At 36.0% G+C, this 21,345-nt stretch overlaps 2 protein-coding genes across 2 annotated transcripts; one reads left to right on the top strand and one right to left on the bottom strand.

The window, feature by feature from the left end:
• Positions 1–439: 439 nt before the first annotated feature.
• Positions 440–14,507, top strand: LOC127855632 (NADH dehydrogenase [ubiquinone] 1 alpha subcomplex subunit 10, mitochondrial-like). Its single transcript, XM_052391380.1, has 8 exons — positions 440–1,081; positions 2,701–2,787; positions 3,195–3,313; positions 3,626–3,714; positions 7,692–7,746; positions 9,636–9,748; positions 12,687–12,801; positions 14,103–14,507. Exons 1-8 carry the CDS (start codon positions 568–570, stop codon positions 14,202–14,204), a joined length of 1,194 nt encoding a protein of 397 aa, XP_052247340.1. The 5' UTR covers positions 440–567; the 3' UTR covers positions 14,205–14,507.
• Positions 14,508–15,357: 850 nt separating this feature from the next.
• Positions 15,358–20,849, bottom strand: LOC127856159 (uncharacterized). The gene is made up of 4 exons (XM_052392190.1): positions 20,691–20,849; positions 19,980–20,123; positions 18,055–18,238; positions 15,358–16,027 (listed from the first exon to the last, which is right to left on the bottom strand). Exons 1-4 carry the CDS (start codon positions 20,712–20,714, stop codon positions 15,915–15,917), a joined length of 465 nt encoding a protein of 154 aa, XP_052248150.1. The 5' UTR covers positions 20,715–20,849; the 3' UTR covers positions 15,358–15,914.
• Positions 20,850–21,345: the final 496 nt, after the last annotated feature.

Below are 21,345 nucleotides of genomic sequence, written 5' to 3'. Positions count from 1 at the left end.
CTAAAAATCTCCAGTAAAAAAAAAACAAGAATACAATTCAAAGTTTTAGATCTAATGCTTACATTTATCAATATAAAGCATTTATCGACAAACTTCACTATCTGCCAAAATCTGTGAAAAGATCCCTTTGAGGTTATCATTAATATCGTCATATATTTGTTCTTTCTTTTAAAGCGATATTTTTCTATTTATCTGAATAAAAAATGTTAAAATTGTCGATTTGGATAAGTGGACTAGATATCACTGTTTTTCATTTGCTTTGATGTTAATAAAGTATGTTGTAATTTACATTGTTGATTTGAATAAAAAAAACGTAATCATACTAGTTATTCAATTTCGGGACATAAGCATTGAAATCGATATACTGAATTCTAACCCATATAGTTGCAATAGTATAGTTGTCGTTGACCTCAAGTTGCTGACAACAATGATCACATTCGTGAATTTTTCCAGTTACGCTTGCGACGCGGTGACTTCCGCTGTCTCCGGTGGAAATTGAGATACACAAAAAAATCTCATTGATTTAAATAAGTCCATGCTTTAGATTGATACACCAGTTTAGCAAGCATGGCGGTGGCTCGGGCTAAATTATCTCCACTGGTTAGAAACAGTTGTTCATTGCTTTCACGCCATGCAAATGTTATAGCGCCGACGACAGTTGAAGGGCAAAGAAATCTGACAGCTCACCCGAAATATGTGAAACCGTATCCAGAATGGCTGCCCTTTAATTTCTTCGCTTCCTTCTTGGATATCACAAGCAAGAGATTGAATGACAACAGCAGAATGATTTGCATCGATGGGCCACCATGCGTAGGGAAGTCTGCGTTCGCAAAACAAATGGCTGATCATTTTAAAATGCAACACTATCCAGGCTATCAACCAGAAGATTGGTACATGAGGAATGGTTTCGATTTACGGCGATTAAACACTCTGATTCATAAACCAAAACTGAAGTTCTTGGACCTGGATGATTTCTATTTGAATGCCACACCAAACAAATATTTGAGTTCTAAGCAGCTTGAAATTCTGAGGTGGAGGTTTTACCAGTATGCTGAAGCACTGCGCTATCTGTTGAGCACAGGTTATTTATAATTTTTATTTTGGAATACATATGGCACTAGGTATTTATTCATCAACCTAAAGCTAAAGCAGTGTTGTTTTCATTCAAAATCGGGTCTGGTAATTGGCCCCATTCCCAATGCAAAAAGTATATATTTTTCCCAAATGGGAGCTAAAAATTCAAAAAAATAATAACTTGAGGTGTTTTTTCTTTAACTCAATATTTTGTTCAACTCCCATCCATATAAGTTCAACCATAGTAAATATAATACTGAAAACACTTGAATTCTCAATTATTAAAGGGATCTTTTCACGCTTTGGTAAATTGACAAAATTGAAAAAAGTTGTTTCAGATTCGTAAGTTTTCGTTTTAGTTATGATATTTGTGAGGAAACAGTAATACTGAACATTAACCATGCTCTAATATAGCCAATATATGCATCTTTTGATGATTTTAAAACCTAAAAATTATAAAGCGTTGCAACGCGAAACTATTGAATAATTTGGAGAGTTCTGTTTTTGTCGTTAAATTTTGTGAAACTACGAAGATTGCTTATATAAGGTATAAAATACGTCACGAATGTGTACTCGGCGGAATAGCTCAGTAGGCTAAAGCGTTTTTACTTCAGGACTCTGGCAGGACTCCAGGGGTCACTGGTTTGAAACCTGCTCCGGGCAATGTTCTTTTCCTTTTTTTAATTTTTTTCTTGATTTTTTACTGGAGCTTTTACGATCCAATGTTTACATTTATCAATATAAAGCATTTAATGAATAAGTTAAAAAAATGCCAAAATCTGTGAAAAGGCCCCTTTAAGTATTTTTTAGCAAAACAAGCACTGTCAACAACACTAATTTCCTAATTTTAGTCAAAATGCCGCGCATTTTCCCAATCCAAAGGGACCCAGCCCCATTCCCCAAATGGTGAAAAAAAACACTGTAAAGGGTATTTCCCTGAATAAAAAAAATGCATAATCCTTCTTTACCCATAAACATTAGGCAATTGAACAATTTCTTAAATCTAAATCAGTTTGAACAGGTTTAGCTACACATGTTAAAGAACGTGTATGCAGTCTTATTTAATAAGGAAGATGCAAATTGTGGTTATGCTAATGACAAGTGTTCTCCAGAAAAATTACTGAAGCCAGTTATATTTTCAAAGTAGCTGGCACCTAAGCAATAAAACTGGTATATTTGCACCATATCAATTGATATTTTGGGGAAAGGAGCTGGTATCTAGATAGAATGTTACCGATGAAATCGCCAGCTGCTGGTTCTTGTGGAAAATACTGTTTACCAGTATGCGTCTATTTTGATTTTTTAACGTGTAGCATGATGTCGGAACAGAGTTATCTTTCAATTATGAATTTCACTTATGTAAAGATTTCATTTATTTTACTATTAATAGCTTGTTTTTTGTTAAGTAATATTAATTAACATTTAAAACATATTAATGTGTAAGTTAAGATTTCAAAAGTAAAATATTGACATTAAAATGATATGTTTAATTGCTTTTAGATATTGGATAAGAACTACATGTATAACTATGTGACTATAAATTATTACATTAAGTCAGTGTTGGAAGTTATTTCAATGTTTAAGATGTGAACACGCTATCAATTTTGTTGATAATATATTTTACAGGTGTTGGAACAATTGTTGAGACAAATGTATGGAGTGATAAAGTCTATGCAGCAACTTTAGCTGAAATGGGTTATTTCTCCCGGAAAGGTATGGGTACTAAGGAATAATTATTATTAATTCTGTTAAGAGCATAGTTGTCGGATATTTCTATTTAAAATTTCATGACATATAAAACATAAAGATGATATACAAATCTTTTAATATTAAACAACACAATTTAAAACAATGGTACCAGTTCAGGGGTCTGTCTTATCAAAAATCGTACGACTATTTTATCTTACGATTGAATTCGTAATTTTAAAATATTGAATATGATCTGTATGTTTCAAATATAAAGGATATTTGACAGCCACTTTGGAAATAAATGGAAATGTTCAACAAAAGTAATTATAAATGTAACAGTTACATTTTTATGGTGCTTCTAAATTGCATCGTAAGGTGAGAATGTTGTACGATGTTTGATAAAACGGGCCCCTGATTGTACTATATTTCAGGTTACCGATACTATGAGGAATATCTCAGCAACATCTTGAACTACATGATGAGACCAAGTCTTGTCATTTACTTGGATGCCCCAACCAAGTGGATCATTACAGAAATGAGGAAAAAGAATGTAAATTTTTTGAAAAAAAAGATAAGAGATCTAAGTGTCACCTTTTTTGTTTCAAAGACAATAGTACTAGTAAAAATGTTTCATGTATTCACTGAAGATTTACTGAATAAAGTAAGTTATCATTAACTGATGACAAGTGATGGGAAACCACTTGAAGTTGATTTCAAAGACTTTGTTAGACTTGCAGAGTCAGATGCTTTTTACTTGGAACAGATCTCTGAGAAGATATTTATTAATATTGAGCGCGTTTCATAATTCCAAAAATACGTTTTGTAATATTGTGTTAAGTATAAGGTCTATCTGTTGTTTTAGCCAAAGTATGAGAATAGCCCAGTTCTGACAGAGGATTACATCAACAGATTGAAGGACAACTACCACAAGCTGTATCTTGAGCCAATGAAGTTAGTAAAAGTAGTTAATAGTATCTTCAGCCAATGAAGTTAGTAACAGTAGTTATGAGTATCTTCAGCCAAGAGTTAGTAACAGTTGTTATGAGTATCTTCAGCCAATGAAGTTAGTAACAGTTGTTATGAGCATCTTCAGCAAATGAAGTTAGTAACAGTTGTTATGAGTATCTTCAGCCAATGAAGTTAGTAACAGTTGTTATGAGCATCTTCAGCCAATGAAGTTAGTAACAGTAGTTATGCGTATCTTCAGCCAATGAAGTTAGTAACAGTAGTTATGCGTATCTTTAGCCAATGAAGTTAGTAACAGTTGTTATGAGTATCTTCAGCCAAGAGTTAGTAACAGTTGTTATGAGTATCTTCAGCCAAGAGTTAGTAACAGTAGTTATGAGTATCTTCAGCCAAGAGTTAGTAACAGTGGTTATGAGTATCTTCAGCCAATGAAGTTAGTAACAGTAGTTATGCGTATCTTCAGCCAATGAAGTTAGTAACAGTTGTTATGAGTATCTTCAGCCAAGAGTTAGTAACAGTACAGGGTTCGACATTAACTTTTGAAGCCACTTGTCCAGTCGGACAAGTAGACCAAACTTTCACTTGTCCTGACCAAAAACAACTTGTCCTGACCATTATATCTTATTGTGCTCAGTTCTTTGCAAAATAATGAAATAATACAAAATGCTCAAATCATAAAGACTTTAATCGTTCAAAATACATGTCAACATAATTGTAGGCAATTTCAATACAAAAAGAACTGACGCTTCTTTTCGGAATTGCATTTTGTTTCTTGGCGACCTTTAGGTATTTTTTAGGTAAGTTTCTTGTGATTTTGAAGACAAACAACCCAAAGGAAAGCAGATAAGACATTTTTAAGCAGACGACATTGTACTACATTTAACAAAAACAAACCACAAATGGAAATGATGTCGTAAAATCATTCTATACATAGAAATGACGTCACTACGTTATTTGTCTGTAAGATTGATCTGTACCGGTGTCGTAAAATGCATATTGTTAACAAGGGAGTATATACTTGTTATCTTGGCAAAGAAAAATGTTAAGGGTAGCTTCCCTTGTCAACAGTACGGTTTAGTATCACATGGAACTATCGGAATATCTAGCGCATTGTCGTTTAAACCTACTCATTTAATATAATCGAAAAAGTGTTGTGGTGACTCCACAGAAATAACGGATTTAAAGGCATTTTTCTAAGTAATTAAATTATAACAACCACTTTTCCCGGCGGACTAGCAAATTCTTTATTTACTTGTCCGGACTAACAATTTGGTTGTCCTGGACAGTCGGACTACTGTTAATGTCGAGCCCTGCAGTAGTTATGAGTATCTTCAGCCAAGAGTTAGTAACAGTTGTTATGAGTATCTTCAGCCAATGAATGTAGTAACAGTAGTTATGCGTATCTTCAGCCAAGAGTTAGTAACAGTTGTTATGAGTATCTTCAGCCAATGAAGTAAGTAACAGTTGTTATGAGTATCTTCAGCCAATGAAGTTAGTAACAGTTGTTATGAGTATCTTCAGCCAATGAAGTTAGTAACAGTTGTTATGAGTACCTTCAGCCAATGAAGTTAGTAACAGTTGTTATGAGTATCTTCAGCCAATGAAGTTAGTAACAGTAGTTATGAGTATCTTCAGCCAATGAAGTTAGTAACAGTTGTTATGAGTATCTTCAGCCAATGAAGTTAGTAACAGTTGTTATGAGTATCTTCAGCCAATGAAGTTAGTAACAGTTGTTATGAGCATCTTCAGCCAATGAAGTTAGTAACAGTAGTTATGCGTATCTTCAGCCAATGAAGTTAGTAACAGTAGTTATGAGTATCTTCAGCCAAGAGTTAGTAACAGTTGTTATGAGTATCTTCAGCCAAGAGTTAGTAACAGTAGTTATGAGTATCTTCAGCCAAGAGTTAGTAACAGTTGTTATGAGTATCTTCAGCCAATGAAGTTAGTAACAGTTGTTATGAGTATCTTCAGCCAAGAGTTAGTAACAGTAGTTATGAGTATCTTCAGCCAAGAGTTAGTAACAGTTGTTATGAGTATCTTCAGCCAATGAAGTTAGTAACAGTAGTTATGCGTATCTTCAGCCAAGAGTTAGTAACAGTTGTTATGAGTATCTTCAGCCAATGAAGTTAGTAACAGTTGTTATGAGTATCTTCAGCCAATGAAGTTAGTAACAGTTGTTATGAGTATCTTCAGCCAATGAAGTTAGTAACAGTAGTTATGAGTATCTTCAGCCAATGAAGTTAGTAACAGTTGTTATGAGTATCTTCAGCCAATGAAGTTAGTTACAGTAGTTATGAGTATCTTCAGCCAATAAAACTAGTAACAGTAGTTATGAGTATCTTCAGTCAATGAAGTTAGTTACAGTAGTTATGAGTATCTTCAGCCAATAAAACTAGTAACATTAGTTATAAGTATATTCAGCCAATAAAGTTAGTAACAGTAGTTTTAGGTATCTTCAGCCAATAAAGTTAGTAACAGTAGATATTAGAATCTTCACCCAATGAAGTTAGTAACAGTAGTTTAGGGTATCTTCAGCCAATAAAGTTAGTAAGAGTAGTTATTAGTATCTTCAGTCAATGAAGTGAGTAACAGTAGTTATGAGTATCTTCAGCCAATAAAGTTAGTAACAGTAGTTATGAGTTGATTGAACTAACAGTAAATTGATGTTTGTGAAAATGTAAGTAAAAACATCAACAGAGGGGGTAGTCACGTCATAGTCAAGATGGCGACGTCCATACCGAGACAGTTATTTTTCGCCGTTTTATACCCTTTATTTCTTCTGTTTATTTTTAAATGTCGCTCACTTTCCAGCCATATCAGTAAAAAGGTGATAAGCATTTATTTCGTATTTAAATTCGCTTTATATTTCAACTTAAATCCCCACAAATTTTCTTAGTGGAGCCCTAATTAGGTCATCCCGCTAAGAAATTTTGCACCGAGTAAAGTCGAAATATAGAGCGTATATTACTATGAAATAAAAGCCAGTAACAATCTACCTAATATGGCTGGAAAGTGAGCGGAATTAAAAATAATAATACAAGTAATAATGGGTTTAAAACGACAAAAAATACCTGCCTCGGCAAGGATGTCACCATCTTGTCTGTCACTTGATTACCCCCTCTGTCAATGCATGCAAATGTCAGTTATTTCATATTTGCATAAAATTCTGTTAAATACTGAAATCAGGTTCATGCTGTTTGCTGCTCATTAGTATCTAAGGGCTGGAAATGAAGCCTTTAAAACTTGAATCTAGTAAGAAAGGTCATTGATAATCCCCCACCATAGGCGGAGGGATATTGTTTTGGCGTTGTCCGTCTTTCCGTCTGTCTGTCCAGAGCCATATCTTGAAGGTGCTTTGGTGGATTTCATTGAAACATGGTATGAGTATATATATGGATAATAGGATGATGTACGCCAAATGGCATTGTACACCATCTTTTAATAACAGAGTTATGGCCCTTTGTATCTTGAAAAAATGCTTTTTTGTGCGTCTGGAGCCATATCTATGAAGTGCTTTGGCGGATTTCATTGAAACATGGTATGCGTGTCCAGAAACATATTGGCGGGGGATATCAATTCAACCTGAATTTTCTTGTTTAATTTTCTTTCTAGGGGACTGCAAATGCGTAAAAATACGTATCAGGGGGCCGTTTCATCAAACATCGTAAGACACGTTTAGAATACGATAGGAATTTCAAAGAAACATTATTTTAAAAGACTGAAGCATATTTTTGTTTATTATCTCCAGTAAAATCATTTATTTCATCATTGTCTTACCCATGGCTTATATCTTGCGGAGCTATTTATCAACAACTTGTATATTTTCAGTTTTTAAATTTCAGTCGTAAATTAAGATTGTCGTACGATCTTTGATGAAACGGTCCCCTAAGCGGTAAAGGGTTAAGACCCATTTTCCCAGAGCAAGGCCCATACTGGCATTCCTGTTGTGCTCTTCATTTCAGAAAGCACTGTGAGATCCTGGAGTATGATGTGACTGACATGGAGGACATTGACTTGGTTTGTTTCATTTGTACATTGAACAGATTAGTGATTATATTGAGAATAATAGGTTGGTGTTGATTATAGATCAGGTTTATCATGCGAGGCTTAGAAAACAAAAAGCAAGAGCCTTGCAGAGTGCTTTTTCGTTTTCGTGCCAAGCATGATGAACCTGATCTATAATCAGCACTAATCTTTTATTCTATTTTTCCCACTTTTTATTAAGTAATCCTTTTTATTTAAGCAAAATAAGTTTTCATGAGTGTTTGTCGTACTCTGATAATGACTGTTGTGACAATTTTGAAGACACCTGGATTTAGAACCAATCATATGGCTGTTTAAAGTAGATTGTGTTTTACCAAAATTGTATTTATGTTATGTATATCAGATATACTTGTAATTTAAAGCATTTCATATTTTTACCATGACATTTAAGCACACTTTCATTTAATATAAAATAATTATCCCCACGCTTTTTGAAAAAAAGGTGGGGATATTGTGGTGATCTCCGCCGTCCGTCCGTCCGTCTGTCCGTCCGTCCGTCTGTCCGTCCGTCCTGGCCACTATCTCCTCCTACACTAAAAGCACTAGAACCTTGAAATTTACACACATGGTAGCTATGAGCATATGTGCGACGGTGCACTATTTGGAATTTTGATCTGACCCCTGGGTCAAAAGTTATAGGGGTTGGGGTGGGGCCGCGTCAGAAATTATCACTCATTTTTTTAGGTTATTTTACATTTACTTCTTTATTTCTACACCGATTCACTTCAAATTGATACTGGACCTCACCTATGACAATACGGTCAATCTCAACCATGCATGGCCCCATTCCCAACCCTGGGGCGCCCCGCCCACATAGGCCACACCCACCAAAAATTTCCATTTACTATAATTTTTTCATTTCTACACGGATTCACTTCAAATTGATACTGAACTTTTGTTATGACATTAGGGTCAATCTCAACTATGCATGGCCCCAATCCCAACCCTGGGGCGCCCGCCCACATAGGCCACACCCACCAAAAAAATCCATTTACTATAAAAAAAATTTAGGTTATTTTACATTAACTTCTTCATTTCTACACTGATTCACTTCAAATTGATACTGAACCTCTCTTATGACAAAACGGTCAAACTCAACTATGCATGGCCCCGTTGCCAACCCTGGGGCGCCACGCCCACATAGACCACACCCGCCCAAAATTGCCTTTTACTATAATTTCTTCATTAATACACTGATTCACTTCAAATTGATACTGAACCTCTCTTATGACAATACGGTCAATCTCAACTATGCATGGCCCCATTACCAACCCTGGGGCACCCCGCCCACATAGGCCACACCCTCCCAAAATTGCCTTTTACTATAACTTCTTTATTTTTACACCCATTCACTTCTAATTGATACTGAACTTCTCTTATGACAATACAGTCAATCTCAACTATGCATGGCCCCATGATCAACCCTGGGGCGCCCTTGGGTCAAACATGCGGCGTGGGGATACGCGTCGGCCTCTGCCGCGCCATTTCTAGTTTAGCTTGAGCTTATCTTGTTTATCTTACCTAAGAATATTCAAAGAAACAAGGCCAAGCCCCGTGTTCACAAAACATTTTTTGCAATCGAAAATCGATTTTGCTTGTCATTGAAAGTGGATTTCCATTGTAGTTGATAGGCAAAAATGAAAATTGATGTCAGTTAAAATAGATTTTCGATTGCAAAATCGTTTTGTGAACACGGGGCCATGTGTTTATCATGATTCTTGTTGCAGATGTTAACCAGTTTTTTCTTTGCAGGTGTTCATCCCTATTCTTTTTGTAGATGTTTACCAGTATACTCTGTGTTGCAGGTGTTAACCACTATTCTGTTTGCAGGCATGTGTTTACCTGTATATTCTGTTTTACAGGTGTTTATGGACCTGGAGCAGGTGGACCTGATATCTCGGCAGCCTGGAGACCAGATCAAGTACGCCAACTGGAGGCTGGACAAGGAGGAGGACTGGAGCATGTTCAGGCTGCAGTAAGACTGTTAACCCTTTGCATGTTGGGAAATTGGTCGTCTGTTAAAATTTCTTCTGCTGAATTTCTAAAATGAGCATTTTCTTATATTTTTTTTAGCTGGGCTGTTTTCATAGCCAGCTCGCCGTCTGCCGTCCGCCGTAGGCGTCGTGCTAAAACCTTAACATTGGCCATAACTTTTTAAATATTGAAGATATTTGGCATGCATGTGTGTCTCATGGAGCTGCACATTTTGAGTGGAAAAATTTCAAGGTGAACATCATCCTTCAAGGTCTAGGGTGCAAAAAACAAAGTAAAGGGAAGTAAAAAGCTTTAAATGGACATAGTTATCTGACCTGCCCACGTATATATTTTTTGTTAAATAAATGAAAGCGGCGCAGTAGGCGGCATTGTGTTTCTGACAAACACATTGTGGTAAAAGGTCAAGGTCATCCTTTAGGTCTACGGTAAAAAATACAGATTTAAGGGAAGTAATAAGCTTTAAAAAGGGAGAAAATTATTCAATATTGAACATAGCCACTTTATATATTTGGCGTGCATGTGTATCTCATGGAGCTGCACATTTTGAGTGGTGAATCTACAGTCACGGTAGTGGCTTTTAATTATTTGCTTCTAAAAATAGAGATTTGTTACAGACAATTATTTCCAAGGGAAGTAATTTATATAATTATAAATCTCATATTATATATTTCCTTACCAAGAATTGAAGTTCTTTTCGCAATTACTGTACAGATTTATTATTTTGATTATTTAAAACCTAAATGATTGAATTGTCAAAGTTTTTTTTAAATGATATAATTATAATTTCTTTGATGTTCATTACATACCTGTGGACTTGTCCATAGATACATGATCAACTCTGGCTATAATTTTATGAAAAAAAAAAAAAAAAAAAAATCTGGCTATGATCTTTTTTTTAATTATTATTTTATGAAGAAAAAAAACAAAAAAACTCTGGCTATGATCTCTTTTAAACCTCAGGCCTTGGTTGTCAGTGATGTCTGACATGGTCATAATTGACTGTGAGACCCTCCCCACCCCACCCCCCCCCCCCCCCCCCCACCCTCCCCCCGGTTGGATTGGACAAAATTCAAGGGAAGTCATAACCTTTAAAGGAAGATGATTTCTATACCTGCCAAATGATAAATATAAATTTTATTTCAATGCGGCGCAGTAGGGGTTGCATTGTGTTTCTGACAAACACATCTCTTGTTGGGTCAAAGGTCAAGGTCACTGTGACCTCTTAAAAAAATTAATTCTGACAAGCTTTCGCAGCTGAGCGTGGCACCCGTTATACGGTGCTCTTGTCAAAGAATACTATCAGAATAGCAAACAGTTCTGTGATGTCTCATCTGGATCCAAACTGTTTGCAAAGGCCTTCAAAATTCAGTTCCAGCGCTAAAAGAGTTAAACATTTTTATATGTTATAAGTAAGCTATGCTGCTGGAAAATGGGGTATAATTAATATGCATAGTGTTGTCCCAGATTAGCATTTGCAGTCTGCACAGGCTAATCTGGGACGACTCTTTCTGCTTTTATTGTATTTTTTGTTTTAAGGAAGTCTCTTCTGATTATCCAGTGATAATCCATGGGCCAATCCAGTGATAATCCATGGGCCAATTAGTGATAATCCATGGGCCAATTAGTGATAATCCATGGGCCAATTAGTGATAATCCATGGGCCAATCCAGTGATAATCCATGGGCCAATTAGTGATAATCCATGGGCCAATTAGTGATAATCCATGGGCCAATTAGTGATAATCCATGGGCCAATAAGTGATAATCCATGGGCCAATCCAGTGATAATCCATGGGCCAATTAGTGATAATCCATGGGCCAATTAGTGATAATCCATGGGCCAATTTTGGACGACACTTTACGCGCATGCATTAAACCCCGTTTTTCAAGAGCACAGCTCATATTAAGTTAATTCAAAGTTTTGACATAAAAATTGTCCTTTTTCTATCGCCAAAGCAGGATGTCAAATGTGGTTAACTCTACAATAATTATAGGCGTAGCCAAATGTTTCAATAATAATTTTGATGATTTCCGGGAAATTGTGCAGTTAAAAAGGTACTGGATACTGTTAACCCTTTCAGTGCGGGAACCGAATTTTGAAGGCCTTTGCAAACAGTTTGGATCCTGATGAGACGCCACAGAACGTGGCGTCTCATCAGGATCCAAACTGTTTGCTATTCTGATAGTATTCTTTGAAAAAAAATCGAAGAAAATGCTAATTTTAGAAATTCAGCAGACGACATTTTAGCAGAAGACAAATTACCCAGCATGCAAAGGGTTAACTTTAACATTCTTACTATGAACAATTAAATCGTGCTAGAATTGACATTATTTTATTTTGTTTTATATCAAAATTTGTTGATGAATAACCTAAGCTCAGGATAATTGATGTGTGTTATCATATCACTTGTGTACCACACTTGTGATTTAATGCCTGTGTATCTGTACTCCTGATTGTGGGTTATTTAACAACGGACAATGATTGAAAAATATTGTTACATTAGTAAGCAGCATTTGTAAAAGTCCACAATAAATTGTTTTTTCATTTTTATGTGCAACAAAAATTGTGGTTGGTATGGTTACAGAAATATTTGGAAAGTAAGTTATTGATCTGGCGACAACTCAAAAGTACGTAGGCTAACTTGATGAAACTCTGTTTTTTTTGATAGAGAGCCATATGGGAAATGTGCGTATTATTTCAGTTGTTTCTTGAGACCAAATTTGTTCTTGCTTTATGAAGATCCTGGTCTTACTCCAACACAGCTAATTTGTAGTTGTGTTCTTGTGTGTCTGTGTGACAAAGCTAGTGTTTCATATGAAATAAGCTGTGTCATTCTTTCTGTAGAATCTCTAATGACACCAGCCTGTGATGAAGGTGGTGTTTCTTATGCAATAGGTTGTTTATTATTCTTTCTGTAGGATCTCCAACGATGCCCGCCTGAGGAAGATGTGCACTTGGCGGCCAGCCTTTGATGTACCAGAGTTGTATATGAGTGAAGATGACACACTGGATTTGGAATCCGTCCTCAGCCAAGTATGTGACAGTCTTAACCCATTTATGCCTAGCGTCTAGAAAAAAGGACTTGGCAAAGAGCATAGACCCAGATGAGACGACACATGATGCGGCGTCACATCAGGGTCTGCGTTGTTTGCTTAAAGGAATTTCTGTAAAAATTATTCTAAATATAGAAATAAATATATTAGACATCCTCTCCAATTTAGAATGATGGGAGAGTCCACAAGGCATAAATGGGTTAACATTGATTGTGTGCCATCTTCGCATTGATGTTGACAAAATTACTACCTTTAATTTTATTAAAACATTTATTTAATCTGGATTTGGCCAAAGCTGGTGGCTTATTAACACGCTCTCGAGTTCGTTTCTTGGGTAGAACCAGTACTTGGAGTCTTTGAGGGAGATCGAAATAATGCTTCAAGTGGGAATCGAATCCGTACACCCCAGTCATTAGGCGGACACCATTTCCACTATGCCACAGAGATCTTACTTACCATCTTTGGGAACAGGATAGAGGATAAGCTGTATTTCTTATCACATATACAAAAGTGTATTGCTGAAATAGTATGGTATGATATAAGAAAAGGCTTAGACCACTTTCGACCGCTTCATGTTACAGACCTTAGAGTAAGCCCCCTTTTGGCTTCAGTCAGATCAAAATTGTTGGTCCGACTGATTAATCGCTGTTATCTAAAGGGGCTCTCAGGTGTCTACTTGTTCATAACTGATACTGAAATAGGCAAAAAAAATGCATATGTAAATGTGACAATGTTTTTTTTTTCTACCATAAAAAGCCCTGTGTGAACTTTGTCAAACATTCTTTAGGGGAAAATGCTACAGCCTACATACCTGCCAATAGCTCACCTGTAGGACCATGTTACCTTTATAGTTAACCCTTACAATGCGGGGACCGAATTTTTAAGGCCTTTGCAAACAGTTTGGATCCAGATGAGATGCCACAGAACGTGGCGTCTCATCAGGATCCAAACTGTTTGCTATTCTGATAGTATTCTTTGAAAAAAATCGAAGAAAATGCGAATTTTATAAATTCAGCAGATGACATTTTAGCAGACGACAAATTTCCCAGCATGCAAAGGGTTAATCCATCTTCAGACTAGTACATTGACAGCTGTATTACTTCGAAGAGTCTAATTTACACAATTTGTGTGTCGCTTTATTTTTAAACACACTATATGCTGGTGGCATATAGGGGAGGCGTAAGTGAACCATTATAATGAACAAGTGCTAAATAGATCTGTTAATCCATGTCAATAGTATGAACTCGTCTAGTGACCATCTCATGTTTGCGTATTTTTCAGTTCCCAGAGCTTGTGGGCAGAGACATCTTTGCTGACCAGGTCACTCAGGTCAACCCTTTGACCCTAGCAAAGGGGTCATACCTTGACCCCTCTGTCAAATAGATGACCCCTAGTGGACATTGTTACCTCTGACATGCATGCCCCCTTTGAAGCTATGTGGTCAGGAATTCAGTGCTTTTTTTATTTAAACGCACGCTTAAACTTGTGAAGTATTGTGTGAAAAATTCATGGAAATATCAATAGTGATTAAAAATTATTTGATATTATGGAAACATGCATGCAAAGATTCAACTATAAAATAAAGAAAGATTAATTTTTTAGGACCTTTAAATTACATGTGAAGATGGATATGAACATTAATGTGAGCTATTGACAGAGGTTCTAGTTTTCTGGAGTATTTGTATGCTAGTCAGAGCTCTAGATAAGAGGCGTATCTGCGTATTTACGCATTGAAAAAATTAAAAAACGCATTAAAAATCGGCCCAGTACGTAACAAAACGCTTTACAAATCTTGGTACGTATTTTAAATCGATTAAAGTGCGTAACCGGTTTAACAATAATCCAGTTAAGTTTTTAGTGTAAGGTAACCTTTGAATCAAAAGTAAGTCAATCAAAATAAGCTTGTAATAAAAAATGGCGGCCCAGCATGCTTGTGGATCGAAAAGGGACGTTTTAAGCAACTTGCGGGAATATTTAAAAAAAAAAGTCTGTTCATATCGTCTTTTTAAATATATTCTGTTTGCAGTTAAAAATATATATAACAAATAATAATACTATTTCTAGATTAAACACGCCTTTTACTTTTTCCGTTTTCTATGGAAATGGAAAATACCCCTAAATATTTCTAACCCTTTATGGCTGAAACAAAGGAGTAAAATACGCATTGACAATAATATCAGGGGGTGAAATACCCTTTAGACGAAATCCTTATCTGGAGCTCTGATGCTAGTTTGTTGATTTCAGTGAGTGAGATACTAAATAAATTTTTGAGGAAATGTTTGTTTGAAATCATTCTTCATTCCGTTTTAGTTATAAAATGAACATCGCTAAAAGCCAATGACTAGACTTTGTTTATCATAACTTAGGATATTGACCTATAAGAATTCATTTTTTTTGGTTGATTTGTTAAATTTCAATGACTGAGATTGCACTCAAAAATGTCCCGTAATTGTTCTGTAGTGCATTAAAGGTAAATATACATGCGTTTATTGTGTTGACATTAAATTAGGCGAAAATGGTTTAAAAAGAAAAGATCTACAGCAAACATTTATTCAAAATAGCAAATGACAAAAACCCATAAGGAAACCAATAATTATAAACTTGTCAACATTAGTCTTTCACTGCTTTCAATATTCATTTTAAAAATCTTGGTTCTTATTTTAAGCCATTTATTCCTAGTGTCTAGATAAAAGGCCATGGCAAACAACGTAGACCCAGATGAGACGGCACGCCACATGATGCGGTGTCTCATCAGGGTCTGCGCTGTTTGCTTAAAGGAATTTCTGTAAAAAATATTTTAAATATAGAAATAAATATACTAGACATCCCTAACTTTGGAAATAAATTGATCCAATGCAGAAGGATGGGAAAGTCCAATAGGCATAAATGGGTTACACAGAAGTTTTATTTCAAAACATAAGACCAAGCAAATCTTATAAAACGGGCATGTATGACTCGAGTGATTTTCATATAGATCTATGATTAGTAAAAAGTAAGCCAGTCAGACTGTTATTTCTGGTGCCTGACGATTTTACAAAACAACCAAAAGCATTAAATGACAGCGATTGTAAAGAATCGTCTTCTGTTGTTGGATTATTTCTTGACCATCCCATAGAGGAAGATCCCGAATGCAATCATGCTGACAGCAGTCCGATACCCATGCTGCTTGTTCCAGCGAATAATGTGATTCCTCGACCATTCCTCTCCTGTAATGACGTCATACGTGACATAATTGATACATTTGAACTGCGCTCTGGTAAAACAGGGCTTAAGGCATGTGCGTAAAGTGTCGTCAAAGACTAGCAGGTGCAGTCCGCAAAGGCTTATCAGTGGCAACACTTTCCGGTTACATGGATTTTTCTGTTTAAAAGAAGTCTCTACTGGTCATGTACGTAATTCCGGCCACTTTTGGGACTATTTAAGAAAAATCTTTAGTGTTAGGCAACTGGTTGAAACTAAACTTCACATATATAATCCTGGGTTCAAAACTCACCTAGCATGAAAATTTAAATAGAATTAGATCGGTGAATGTTACTTAATGAACAGAAAATTATGACATGTAAACTATCCATTTTCGTAGGTTAAATGTACCTAAAAAATCGGCCACTTTTCGGTTTGATCTGCAGATAAAATTACAAAGCAATATCTTTTGACAAATGTCCTCAATTTCAGAGTATTAATCAATGTTTATACTATTAATATTTTTGACTTGAAATTTAAAATAAATGCGAAATTATTATACCATTTACTCCCCCTACCTATTTTAATAAATATAAACAATGGAGAAACTGCTATTTCATTAAAAAATATTTGTTTTTAATGTGTTTAATAAATTTTTTCAAACATAGCTAAAAAAGTAAACACATTTTGTTTGAAAAGTTGACTTCAGTGTTGATTATTAGTAAACGCTTATATATAATATTTAAACATGTAATCTACCAATATTCTTATAAAGGGAGGTAATTCATATATTAAAAATTTATATTTAGCTTTTAATTTGTATGTTTTGAATATAAGTTTTTGTACAATAAATTGGTAAAACTTGGATTAAAGTTTATTAGATAAAATAAAAATAATTTTATCAAATATATTTGTTTCTTATATGATTATAATTGTTGCAACATATGATGTCATCACTTTCCCCATGAGCCAAATATTTCCTGCTATATTTGTGACATTTTAACACAAAAGTTTACGGTGATATGGTTCTTACATTTGCAAAATATTGCTAGTGGGGATGGTTTTCATGTTGATTTTTCTAAATAAAAACAAAATATGTGCGTAAAGATCATGAAAATGATTTTACACAGGTGGCCGATTTTTTACGTACAGGCCGGAATTACGTACATGACCAGTAAGCAAAAATCTAGGTAAGGCAGAAAGTGTCCCTAAATAGCCTGTGCGAACTTCGTCATTTAGCTTGTAATTTTAAAAGAAAATACCACTAGTGACTAGAATGTCGATGAGGAGGCAGCATATTGGTTGTTAACCCGTCTCCCACCCTGAAAGGTCAATGCAACGTTTACAAGTCAAAGGTCGAATTTCGGTTATACAACAGCTCGTCTAGACCATAACATTTTATCTTGCAATGTTAACTGGATTTTGTCACATATATGGGCTTTTTGTAAGTTCATTGAATGCTTAATTGATAAATGTAATCATCGGAAGTGAAGAGCTTCCGTATAAAACAAGAATGGCATTTACTGAGAGAAAACAAATCTTTAACCTACCTGGGCTTGAACCACTGAGATTTGGATCAAAGAGCTATCGCTTAAACCATGGGGACGTTAGGGCTATTACATAGCTTAAAGCATTTTATACTTTACATAAGCAAACCATAAATTGAATGTAGACGCATCCGTGATCTAGAGATACATTGTATATGCTTTGTTTTTTGCACGGTTTCGAGGCTTGTGTGTAGAAAGGTTCTGTCGGCTGAACGTAATTACTTAATTATCTGAAACATCAATTTCATGCTCGACTATCGAAGTGTAGCGAGAAATGGTCGAAGCTTTTAGAGGATACGGCGTCCGTCTAGTTATCGGAAGGCCCCGGTTCGGTCTACATTCTGGCTGTTTTCGAAATATCTCTTATCACTCAATGACACCAAGTACTCGGTGGTTCTGTCCATGATATATTTTTGAAAGTGTCACAATTGGCCTATCGATATTTAAACCAAAACAAATCGGTTAATACTAAAAGGACTGCAAACGCCATATCCTCTGCCCAGTACCTTCTTTCTTGAACACATCAGGGTCTAGGTTCTTGTAGATGTCCCTGAACATGACTGCCACCGTGTAGGGCCACACCGTGAAGAAAAGACCGGCGCCCAGAAACCATAAACACCGTTTGTCTGCGTTTGCCTCCAGGTACCCGACCCCGGCGGCGGATCCCGCCGAGATTAGCACCATGGCACCCTGAATAACCATTTTAAATACAGCTTAATTTATAACGGTCACATACATAGGACATCTCGTGACACGTTTGGTTACCATGAGGTCTGTCAGTATGTGTGTACGTGTGTGAACCTGTACTACTTATCCTCCTGAATTGCTTAATTTTTTTTTAAATAAAAGATCTCTCAAACCGCAATAGGTCATGGTCGCCGTGGTGTAATGGATATGGTGTCCGCCTAGCGACCGGGAGGTCATGGGTTCGATCACCACTGTGGGAGCGTTCTTTAGATCTCCACCAAAGACAGCACGCACTGGTTCAAGGCCCAGGAAACGGACTCGATAGCGTTTCGATAAGCCTGAGGCTTCCGATGCAATCGAGCTAAAATAAATAGGTTTAAACTAATTGGTCAGGGTTTATATTTTGTGGTTGACATCGTCTAGTGGTCATCTACTAAGTGTTTTCAAGGACTTTTCTCCTTGTTCAAAACTTCAATGGGTTTGTTACATTACGTGTCTTTTGAGTGACTCTTCTAATGAACTATTGCACAAGTATAAATCCGAACCAGGATATATTTACTTAAAGAAAAGATTGGTCGAATTGTGAGCAACTTTTTCGAGATCGAAGGTGTTGGATTTCTTTTTTTGTACTTAACAGTGGCATAGACCGTTTCCTTTTGCTCGGAGTACACAATCAATACCGTAACCTCACCTCGAATGTTTGCTCAGTTCAACTGAACAGCGAGGTCATTGATTTTACTAGTGCTATTCATCGTATTAAAAATTGGCATTAACGAATATCAACTGAGGCTAAAAGCTTAAAGCAACATGAGTCTCGTCGTATTTTGCGAAGCTGTTCTTAATTCTGTAAAATGCGCAAATACGAAAACTTACCATTCGCATCAAAAACAGATAAGCAAACTTGATTTTTGTTAAGAAGAGAAATTCCTTAAAGGAAAAATACGACTAAAGCGAAAAGCATCGTCCACGTGACGACACTTTACTCACAAGCATTAAGCCCCGTTTTCCCTGAGCGCGACTCATAGATATTGCTATAACAAGATGGGTCATGCTCTTTGAAAAGGGGGTTTAAAGCATGTGCGTAAAGTGCAGTCCGCATAGGCTAATCAGGGACGACACTTTCCGCTTTTATGATATTTTTCGTTAACAGAAAGTCTCTTCTTTGCTTAAATCCAGTTTAGGCGGAAAGTATCGTCCCTGATTTGTCTGTGCAAACTGCACCGGCTAATCTGGGATGACACTTAAAGCACATGCATTAAACCCCCTTTTCACAGAGCGAGGCTCATATGATCAGAAATGTCAAGTAAACCTGCTTATCTTCGATACAGTTCATTTGTACATAAAATTCAGAAAAAAGTTTGGACACCTAGCTGTCAAGGCAAACGACGTCATCGTAATTGTTTTTTGTTTAAAGAGTTTTGTCATTTCTTCTGTATGATGTGTCTTCACATCTATCTCATCAAACTTGATTAACATACTTTTTCTTTCTATATAACGTATATCTACGTCAATTGTTTAAGTATGTTTGATATGTTTGATATATTGTATTGTTAAAATACATGCTAGCTACCTAAAGAAATGTTACACACTTGCTTGCAATTACTACGTATGGAGAAGAACCCTATAAGATCTTGATATTTCGTTCTAATCCTTTTTGGAACAATGTGACTCAGTTGTTATTGTATATGCTATGCACATGTTTACCATGTTTGTTCGTGAAATAAAATGTTTAAACTAAGTAAACCTGGAATTTTTTGGCCCTGTGGAAGCCCTCGGCCCAGACCATGCGAAGGTTCTTTGTATCGAGCTGCATGCGGGCCGGGTGGTCTGCGGCGTGGATGTACATGGCGTTGCCCGCAAAAAGGCCGGCAAAACCAGCGGCGGTGATCTGAAAATAGTGATATACAAGTAATGCTGCGGTTCAAATGTGAGTACATTTGTATGTCGAAAAGAGGTACCCCGCTTATAATAACCCCATTCAATTATATCGCTAGAAAATGGACATAAACCTTTGAAAGAAATTAAACACTACTTCGACAATTACAGAACAAATCAAAGTATCATTTTCAAATAGAAAAAGTTGAAGCACTGCGTAATTTTCAGTATTAAGGAATAGAGCGATTTAAAACAGCATACCAATTTTAAAGACGTGGATTATGGGTTTCGTTTAAATGATTCCGTAGATCATAGCTTTATTATATACAGATTATCTTAACATGTATAGTACGGGTTGAAGTTCACCTGATCCGAGCACTTGCCATAACGAACGTTACATGTAATTACATATAGCTTTTTAATTCATACAAGTTGCGGTTATTAGTAAGCGTGTCAGCTATTCAACACACAGTCGCTCTTATATTCGGACATGTAATCTAAATAAAATGAGATTCTCAAACTATGCATAATTTTGAATGACTATCGTGTCACTGTACATTTATAAAGTGTTAAGCCATACCTGTAACGCATCTTTTAACTCCATTTTTCCAAAGTTGTTTTTTTGCGATCAACTCCGAATACTGTGTATGAAGTCAATTCACGCTGTGTATGTTATATCCAATATCAGGCGCGGCTATAGAATGTTTTGGGTTAGAGGGGGCAGCACATTTTCCGATGATAGCAACTGTTCGAAAACCCAACAAACTGCACACAACATTAAAGGGATCTTTTCACGGTTTGGTAAATTGACAAAATTGAAAAAAGTTGTTTCAGATTCGCAAATTTTCGTTTTAGTTATGATATTTGTGAGGAAACAGTATTACTGAACATTTACCATAGTCCAATATAGCCATTATATGTATCTTTTGACGATTTGAAAACCTTAAGATTATAAAGCGTTGCAACGCAAAACGATTGAATAATTTGGAGAGTTCTGCTGTTGTCGTTTAAATATACGAAACAACAAAGATTGCTTAAATAACGTATAAAATACTTAAGCTGAGCATACCCGGTGGAATAGCCGAGAGGGCTAATGAGTTTTTATTTCAGACTAACTCCAGGACTCCGGGGGTCACTGGTTCGAGCCCTGGTACCGGCTATTTTTTAATTTTATTCTTGATTTTTTTACTGGAGCTTTTAAGATCCAATGTTTACATTTATCAATATAAAGCATT

Source organism: Dreissena polymorpha, chromosome 13, assembly GCF_020536995.1.
Source record: "Dreissena polymorpha isolate Duluth1 chromosome 13, UMN_Dpol_1.0, whole genome shotgun sequence".
NCBI classification, from domain to species: Eukaryota; Metazoa; Mollusca; class Bivalvia; order Myida; family Dreissenidae; genus Dreissena; species Dreissena polymorpha.
Note: the sequence above shows the minus strand (reverse complement) of the source record. Positions and strands in the feature narration are given on the sequence as shown.

Coding starts and splice junctions, on each gene's coding strand:
- LOC127855632 (XM_052391380.1), top strand. CDS start 568: ATGGCGGTGGCTCGGGCTAAATTATCTCCACTGGTTAGAAACAGTTGT. Junction 2,788..3,194: donor GGGTTATTTCTCCCGGAAAG/GTATGGGTACTA, acceptor ACTATATTTCAG/GTTACCGATACTATGAGGAA. Junction 12,802..14,102: donor TGGAATCCGTCCTCAGCCAA/GTATGTGACAGT, acceptor CGTATTTTTCAG/TTCCCAGAGCTTGTGGGCAG.
- LOC127856159 (XM_052392190.1), bottom strand. CDS start 20,714: ATGGAGTTAAAAGATGCGTTACAG. Junction 20,124..20,690: donor AGTTAAAAGATGCGTTACAG/GTATGGCTTAAC, acceptor CACTATTTTCAG/ATCACCGCCGCTGGTTTTGC. Junction 18,239..19,979: donor ACAGGGCCAAAAAATTCCAG/GTTTACTTAGTT, acceptor ATGGTTATTCAG/GGTGCCATGGTGCTAATCTC.